Source organism: Montipora foliosa, chromosome 1 (genome assembly GCF_036669935.1).
Source record: "Montipora foliosa isolate CH-2021 chromosome 1, ASM3666993v2, whole genome shotgun sequence".
NCBI classification, from domain to species: Eukaryota; Metazoa; Cnidaria; class Anthozoa; order Scleractinia; family Acroporidae; genus Montipora; species Montipora foliosa.
Genome location: NC_090869.1, coordinates 57,685,034 through 57,694,164, shown reverse-complemented (window position 1 = coordinate 57,694,164; position 9,131 = coordinate 57,685,034). Strand labels below are relative to the sequence as shown.

The 9,131-nt window shown below is 39.9% G+C and overlaps 1 protein-coding gene across 1 annotated transcript in view; it reads left to right on the top strand.

The window, feature by feature from the left end:
- LOC137971597 (serine protease 23-like) overlaps positions 1-8,299 on the top strand; it is an 8,340-nt gene extending 41 nt beyond the window's left edge. Inside the window, exons 2-4 of the mRNA XM_068818401.1 lie at positions 923-1,125; positions 3,805-4,226; positions 7,948-8,299. Of these exons, the coding sequence (XP_068674502.1) occupies positions 923-1,125; positions 3,805-4,226; positions 7,948-8,234 (912 nt within the window). The 3' untranslated portion in view covers positions 8,235-8,299. The remainder of the gene's footprint in view (positions 1-922; positions 1,126-3,804; positions 4,227-7,947) is intronic.
- Positions 8,300-9,131: the final 832 nt, after the last annotated feature.

Sequence of the window (9,131 nt, the reverse complement as noted above, 5' to 3'; positions counted from 1 at the left end):
AATGACCGTTTTTCAGTTTGACCTTAAACTTCCCAAAATAAAGAAAGTACTATTTGAACTGAGACGACTGCCAACGTGTGAGGAAGTTGTACAATCTTATAAATATATTTTCGGTAACGGCTAGCGTTTTTTTTCCGTCTTATTGTTGGAAATTCAATGCCACCAAATCAGAGAGCATATAATTTCTTCATAGAAAGTTCTTGACTTCCAGTTACATGTGCAAGATAGTCCTTCATTGACATCAAACACGAAACTCTAGTTATATAATACCAATTTTGAAATAAATTCTGATGTTGTTTTCCCATTATGTCTTACAAAAAAGAAAATTTCCTGTTACAGTTTTTCTCTAAGATTTTCTTTCATCAAAAGGGAAGTCGCTTATATTTGTTATTTCATTTAAAGGTCATTAAACGCTACCAAAAATGCAATTGCCTTAAACATGTAAATAAGGGCAAGAGCAATTTAAGCTTTTCTTGTTTAATTCTCTTTTTCTTATAATTCACAATTTTTTTCATTCTTTGCCTCGGGAATTGTGTTTAAACTAAGCAGTATAAATAGCTCGAGCGTCAGCCTAATCCACCTCAAGAGTCTTTGATCCTTTCAGCTCTTGTCCAAATATGGGTGTTTTGGATAGGCGGCGCCCCTGCGACGTATAATAATGCGGATTTTCTTTAATAGTGCTATTCTCGGTATTTATCTCAGTTAGATATTCGAGAAAAGTCTAAAATGGTTTACAGAAAGCTTGGCAAGTGAATTAAAAACCTTTAAACGCAGTATTAGTGGAAAATATCTTCAGTAGTTTATGCATGTTCTAAATAACCCCTCAGTATACATATGTCAGTACCGAAGTGATACTTCAATGGCTAGCAAATAGTCGTAAAAACTGACAATAATTTTTTTTTCGCTGGCTGCAAATCAATAGGAAGGAAATAATTTCCAGAATTGTGTCATTAAGAAGAGACAAAAAATAATTGGAAAGCTGGAGGAGGAAAGATTACAATTTACTCCCACCAGGCGTGTACATAGAAAAGAGACAACTTTGTCAGTTGCAGGCGATTACAGTGACATGAAGACAAAAATGAAGTTTGCTTTAGTTGTCTTGTGCTTGATGCTTAAAGTTGCGAGGTAACCAATTCTTCATTCATGATTGTTGATCTTTTTTAGTTTAGTTGCTTGCGTTTTGCTTCAAATTGTATGAAAAAGTTAACCGATTGGTTTGAAAGAGCCTTCACTAGGTTTCTTAATGCTACACGGCTTTCAGCTGAGTGTTTGTTATCGAATTTATTTGTTCATCTTGACTCAATTGACTTCATAGCAAGATCAATTCCTTTATTATTTCAGTTGTTGAGACCTGATTGCTGAGTTATCCTAAAATGTGTTTTTTTAAAGCAGAAAAGTGTGTAACTTTAGTCATGAAGGGTAAAGTCATGAAGCGTCTCACGGACACCTTTACTAAGTGTATTTATTTAAAAATCTAAGCTTAATACAATGGTCAACAACAGAACAAGTTCTTTATAAATACTTTTCGATGTCAAAGATTTTTTGTGGCAATCTATTGTGAGGATGTTACACATAACATGTCTCCCTTAGAGAAAGTAACGACATTGTTATATATGGAAAACAAAAAAAAAAACAGTGATTGGGATCTGACTGACATAGAAAAGTCGCCGAATAACGATTTTGTATTTCTAAAAGATGAAAAAGAATGAGTCATTTTAACTCGCCGTAAAAATCCATTATTATTAGAAAATCAGGACTGAATGCACAGAAGAAGCTATGCTTGAAAAACGAGAGAAAAAACTTAAGGTGCGTTTGATTGACCCTATTCCGGAATAGAAATACGTGGAGTGATGATTTAAAACGGTATGTCTGGCGTTTTGAAGCAACAAGGATAATAAAGATATGCCATTTAAAATGGCATTTTACTGAGCAGGTGTTTGACAATTTTAAAAAGGATTTATAACTTCTATTCCATGCATTCCTATTCCTGAATACAGTCAATCAAACGCATCCTTAGAAAACACATGTACAGAATTGTTTCCCATTTTTTACAAACGGAAACCAGTTGATCCTCGTTTCGTTTTGCATTTGGAATAACCAAGGGTGGGAGTTTTGATAACGTGGCGCTTACAAGTCGTACATTCAATTCTCATCCGAGCAATCGTTTTCTCTCGCCTTGTATTCTGAACTAAGCCAATGAATGACGGTGCTCGGCTAAACGCCGCGGGTGAACAAATAATGTTGGATTTGCGTGAAAATAGCTATCTAAAAATAAGTAGATATAGGCAAAGGATCACGCAAGCTAGGGGCATTAGCTGTTCTCGCCTGGTCATAATTAAGCTCGATCCAAATGGCACGTTCCTATTTAAAATTCCGATTGGAAGTTTTGTTCTACGTTTTACAGCATAGCAAAACAGCTTGACTATTTCCTTTGCAATCGAAATTTTCCGGAGTTGTTGGGGAACATTCCTACGATCTCGCGACTACCAACCACGCAGTTTGAACAGACTCTTCTGGGGCGAATCCAGGTTCTTAGCAGAGGGAGTTCGATGACCGCCTTCGCCCCACCCCCCTCCCTCTTGGGGGAAAGTCCCCGCAAAAACGCAATTTCCGCCATTCTGAGACAAACTCAGCGTGTTTTATTATCATTTTTAAAAGTTGGAAATTCCATTCTTTTTGCATCAAAATGTAACAAAGCTGCGTAAAAACAATGCAAATTTGCATTTATAAAACTATGATAAAAATATACTGCATTGGATCCTTTTTCAATTTTGTGTTTCGTCAAAGACGGGATCAACAAGAAGCATTCTTCGGGGGTATCCTTCCACAAAAAGTTTAACCACAGCATCGTCACGGTAGTCAACGGGCTTTCCGTAGTGAATGTTCATCAGAGTCAAGCCTGACAGTCTTAACTTACATGGTTATGAATTAATTGCTTTCAAGATTGATTGTATTTATTTTATATTTTTACAAGTTTTTGACGTTAGCTGTTTTAATTTAGGAGGTTCAATCGAACCCCCCGAATCCGGCAGTTAGTTTGTCGGAGGTTCCGAAACTTTTCGGGTGCCACAATTCTCCCTGTCAAACAAAGAGCTGTCAAGCTGTTGTTTCCTTAGAAACATGTCAAAAGAGCAAGTTTTTCAAACAAACGGATCGCAGTTTTATAAATGGATCAGTTTTCGGCCCTGAATTGAAGCTGTCGGGACTTTCCAGAAACGGGTCCCTGGTCTCTGACTGGAAGGAAAGCTAGAATTGAGCATCTCGCATAATGACAATCTACGTCATATTGATGTATAGCGCATTTTTCCATATGGATACACTCAAATGCGCTTTACAAGAATGGGCAGCGATTCAAACTAAACAAGGTTGAAAACCGCAACAGGTAGAAAGTAACCAAGGGCCCGTTTCTCGAAAGTCCCGAGAACTTTTCGGGCCCGAAATGCCATTTGAGAAACTGTCAAGTGCTTGTTTTGGAAAGACGATATTTTGACATTTTTTCAAGGCAACAAAAAGAAAAATGACTGTGAAGTCTTCTCCGTTCTAGAGATACAGACGGAATTGTGACACCCGAAAATGGCCCATTATCCGCCATTTTCAGTCTGTGCATAGTTGTGAAGAATCGCAAACTCACTCGTTCGTTTGCGATTCTTCACAACTCATGAATAAAAATCGTACGGGCTCACCAACCATGAAGTAATCTCTATGCGCTCCTCGTGCATGTTACAATTTAGATATTTTTTATACTATGAAAACAAAAATAATAAGTTAAGTTAAGCCCCTTAGAACAGGAATAATTTTTTTCAGCCCACATCTATCCCTGAGTGACAAGGAAAGGCGTGTTATCTTTGGTGCTGACGATCGAAGAAGAGTACCATCAGCAACTACAGCTCAATTGAAACCGTATTCATCAGCGTGTAAACTAAGCTGCAGAGGATCTTGTTCATGGTCTTGCTCGTGTGTCCTGATTGGCTCTCGACACGTGCTATCAAGTGCGCATTGCCTGGATGGTGTAACCACCAGGGCATTGCAGGTTGGCTTCTTGGAACCAAATGGTAGATTTCAGTGGTATAATGTAATGACGGTGTCGACCTCAGAGGAATGGAGAACGTTGCAGGCAGTCACTGACGACTACGCTGTACTGAAATTGAGAAGGTCGACGAATCGACCACATATAAGTGTTTCTTCGGATGTGTCTCTGTCTAAGAAATCCGTCGTTTCTATAACAGGTGAATATAGAGATAATGGAGAGATTTGGCATCACGTTTCACGTAAAATGGAGTGAGGCTTGTGACTTCAGCTTCACGCGACCATCGACACAACTCGAGTATTTATTTAACAAAAAGCAGAAACCGCGGCAAAAACTCGGAGTCTTTTTAAACATTGTTTGTAAAAAAAAGAAAATCCTTATCTGTCAAATCTTGCGAGTTTCGATCAGGAAGTTGTTTTGTGAGTCAACAGAGAGTCAGTTGACGTGAGTTCAGAGTGAAGAAAATTGACTGAAGCAAGGAATCAGTTATGAACGATCTATAACCATGAAAACAAATTTTTCCTCGTTTGACTTACCGGAAAATGCTTTTGGTCACATGATCACTTTTACTGTTCTCGTTTCACGTAAACGTGATGTTAAAACTCTGTTATGTGGTTTTTCAAGCGGTAGGGTGGAAGTAAGGTGAAGGGGCAAGGAAAAAAGAAGAGCGGGCACAAAACGTGCCGGGGTCAGAAGTAGAAAGTGGAGCCTCTACGGACGTTGAGAGGATAGCTTCCGCTGTGCTTTTGTAGAGGCTCACTATACGCGCACTCCCTCTTCCGCTTAATTTGCCGAGTCCTTCGGCCAGTTTCTTTAATTCGCAGTTCACAAGTTTTCAGAGTTAACAATCCTTTCCGAAAGGTATTAAATTTTGCAAAAAGCTGCAAAACGTTTACGGCTTTACAAAACCACGTTTACAATCTCTTTGATGTCCCCACCCGGGCAGGAGGGAGGGAGGGGGGGGGAGAGGGGGGGAGAGGGGGGGGGGGAAGAGGGAGAGAGATGAAAGACCCGTCGAACGAAAACTACAACTCTACATTTGTAAGACAACACAAGATTGCTTGAAAAAAAAAAAGGAACAACAGATTGAGAAAAAAAACAATGGAACTTTACTCCAATACAGTAAAAGTGCTTCGTAAAAAGATTCTGTTAAACAGGGTTTTAAAAAGGATAACAAACAACCAAAGAAAACCGAAGATGGCCGCGAAACCCGCTTGGCATATCATCAATTTTCTGAGTATACCCTGCGACACCGGGTCTTTTGAAACTAAACTAGAGGCTACTGGTAGCCTACACTATGTTTCAAGGTTTTTTTAGCCGATTTCCTTTGAAGTTCACAGTATTTTGGTGGTTTTTTTCTTTGATTTTCTTTACAGTATCTTGGTCAATATCCAGGTCAATTCCGTAGTCCAAAGTTTAAAGTCAAAAGTCACATTAAACGACACTGATTCCGATTAAAATTAGAAAACAGATGTTTCACAAGTTTCTACTATTGTATTTACAAATTTTAAGACTGTTTCTTAACAATAGCGGCAAAATAATGAAAATTAGGGTGGTGAGATGTGTTATCGGGTCGTAGGATCATAATAGCTTATTGGCTGGAACGAAAACACAGAAATTCGTTTCCGGTCACCCACACAATTGTTTCCATTTCCCACCCCCCATCCCCCGATATGTTCCCGGTAAGTAGTTTTTCGTGGTCCAGTGGTCATCGCGATCGCCTCTAAATGAGGAGAAGGTGAGTTCGAATTATACTTGAAGTACCTTCTGTGAAAAGTCTGTGCGGAAAACAACTCAATTATGTATGGGTAAATGAGAAAATAAAATGAGAAAATACATAGAAAATACATAGTGTCTAGAGTTGGAGTGACTACTTTGCGCAATGTAAGTGCATGGTCCTGATCTCGGCGTATGGCACGAGGAGACAGGCACCAGGAGACAGGTTGCGCCGCATGACATGTTGGACATTTAATACGACTTACATAAGTTGCCGTTATATCAGTTATCTGTTTTGCACATTAGAGGTAGGATAACTAGGTTTTAAAGGTGTCTACCTGGCGGATCTTGTCGATTTTGACTGTTTCAGTGTCAAAGAGGCTGTTGAACAGTTCTTGTGGTGGAGGAGGAAAGACATCACCTGCAAGTGTGATTCGACTGATTGGAGTAGTCGTGAGGTACTTTGTGGAGTTAAATAGCTTTATTCGTTCATCAGTGATGGTGTAACTGTGGTCATTACTGGCTTCTTGGTGTTACAACATAGCGTTAAGGGAATGGTTCCTGTGTTGTCAGTATTGGTACAGCGGTTTGGCACAGCGATAAGAAAGCCATCATTCATCATGACTTGTTCAACGGAATCCAAATCAAGCGTTAAATTTCCTTTTACAGATGTCAATTAGTTTTCTACGAGTCTTAGTTTCTTTGATGGTGACCGCAGGTTTCTCCACGGATAAGGTCTCAGAATATTGGTATGAGATGTCATTGTTTGCTGTTTCAATGCGAGACCTTGCTGAGGATAACGCCGTGCTGTGTGATATCGTGTAGAGTAACTGGCTCTCTCGAGTCTTCATACGCTTTTAAGAGTTTCTGTTGGGCAGTGTCGTAGCATACTGCCGCGTCTTTGGTGGGGATGTTCGTCGATTTGAAATAGAAGGAAAAGATTTAGCTCACCTTTTTTGTAATGATGGGTGAGACATTGCGGACATATCCCTTAAGCCTAAGTTGTTTCATACTGATGCCACTGAGAATGAGGGGTTGAGCGCCGTGTCGTTTCGCTCATGAGGTGTGAGTTTGAAGATGTGGGGGGGGGGGGGGGGGGGTGTTTTTGAATGTTTAGTATTTGTGGGGATGAAACAGATCGAAAAGCGCCAATCAAACGGTGCGCGTTTCTTTGGAAGAGAGTTGTCCGATAGAAAATGTAGAAAATAAGCTAATGAATGAGGCGGTGATTTCAAATTGAATTAGCTTTGGCTATTAGCTCTCGTTGTAAACAATTGAGAATTAACACGTACAATATTCTGGTGGGGTAAAGTTCAAGTATTAGTCAGGCAATGAATTTATCTTGGCAGTTTTGTGCACGTGTAAAAAGGTGGGAAAGATCACGGAAAAGTGCTTTTGATCACGTGAATTGTGTGAAGTCGGCATCAAAGTAGTCAACAAAAGGAAAGAGAGTTATTCTTGTTAAAAGTTGAGCGCTCAGGGTAGGGTGGGAAAAAATTGGTTTGGTTAAAGTTCAAATGTTTTAGGTCGAAAAGGGAAGAGTTAACGTTAAAAAAATTGTATGAAAGAAGGTTGATCAAAGGAAAATGTAGAAAATACGCAAATGAGTATGGAAGCATTTGAAAATCAATTATTGTTTGTTGAAAACAAATGAGAATTGTTACGCATAATGTTTCTCGGGTCGTCGGATTTCGAGTGGAACGAAAACACCAAACTTCCTTTCCGGTCACCCACATCGTAGCATAGTTGTTCACAGTTAAAACTGTTATTAACGGCATTGATTTCAATGCTAGATGCTTTACAAGTTTCTACAATGGTATTTAAAACATTTAATACTTTTTCTTAACAATACCGATAAAATCATAAAACTATGAGATTAGGGTTTTGCTACCGAGTCATACGATAACCGTATATGGCATTGCGTGCAACGGAAAAAAACTCGTTTTCGGTCACGCTTACAATTCTTTAATACATATTTTCCTGGTGAATTGACACGTGGCCTTCCGTGATCAAGTGGTCATTGCGATTACCTCTGAAGGAAGGCAACGAGTACGAATCCTGTTTGGGCTGCGTCTACGAGGCAAAAAATGTTACGCATGCGCAGCGAAATCGTGACCCCCCCGCCCCGCCCAAAAGTTCACAGTCCAAAAACCTTGAAAAGGCAGTTGCAACTAAAATCTGTTCCATGTTTCCTTTCATTGCAGGATTTCCGGGTGACAAACCTTCCAACAGTCTCTGGACTACCAAATGCAACCCACTCGTAACCAGGGGTCTTATATTGAATCGGTGTGACGTCGCACAAGGAAGTTCGGGTTCCGGAGTGTTCGCGACGGACACAAGCAGCGGGCTTCGTCGCACGACAGTTGTCGGGGTACTTTCGAGTGAACAAACTATTACTTTATCAAACCGGCAACGAAAACTCCGTTTCAATGTTGCTGTACATTTAACCCGGAGTAGAGTTTCCCAGATTAAAACATGGACTCAAAATTGATAGGAGTAATTAACGAAATGCCGTTCCTTTAAGTTAAGACCACAATGATAATATATTAAAATAAAACAAGAAGAAATAATTGTGCTCATTTGTTAACCGAGCGGGCGAACCGTCTGTTGAAAGCGTGTTGAATCAAGTTTAAATCGGTTTAAATTTTCATTTAACGTCGATTCAACTTTTCCTTTGTTCTCGAAAATGTTGAATGGTGTTGAAGCCGTCTAACCACTCTGTTCAACAATTGTAGAACACACGCATGCTCACATCAGGCCGTAAAAGTCAAAATGGCGTAGTTTATCTGGACGAGAGAGAGAGTGGTTTCTAGTTCTTAGTTCCTCGCAATCAAATTTTGCGAAAGTGTTGGTTCTTTTGCGGGTGCAATGATGAAACCGTTTGAACGGCCTCCGCACAACTTTGTTCTTGCGTCCAACATTTGCCCAACATCCGTTCAACTTTGTTGAACTTGATCTGCCGACCAAAGGAATGGCAATCGTGAACGAAATCATTTAATGCAAGAGTATTTTCGATTTGGTTTTTACTACCTCGAAATTACGTCTTTACTTCTTTTATGCTACGGCCGCGTTCGCGTAAGTCTTCATCAACTAGAAAAGGATTCTCACATTTCTCGGGCTTCAAGGAAGAAAGCCGGATTCAGTATAGATTACAGAGGGTGGTAAATGCAGTTGATCAAAAGCTGCAGAGTAGTGGAGGTTGCCGGCATTGGTTTTAGGGTCTTCACTATTCATCGAGCTATGTCTCGATCACTCACAATCCCGTGGCCGTTTGATGATAGCCGATGCAACTTGCACTACTCTGCAACTCTTGGTGTAGTACTGCGTTTACCACCCTACCAATTCTAGACTGATTCCGGCTTTCTTCGTCGAAGCCCCTGACGAAGAT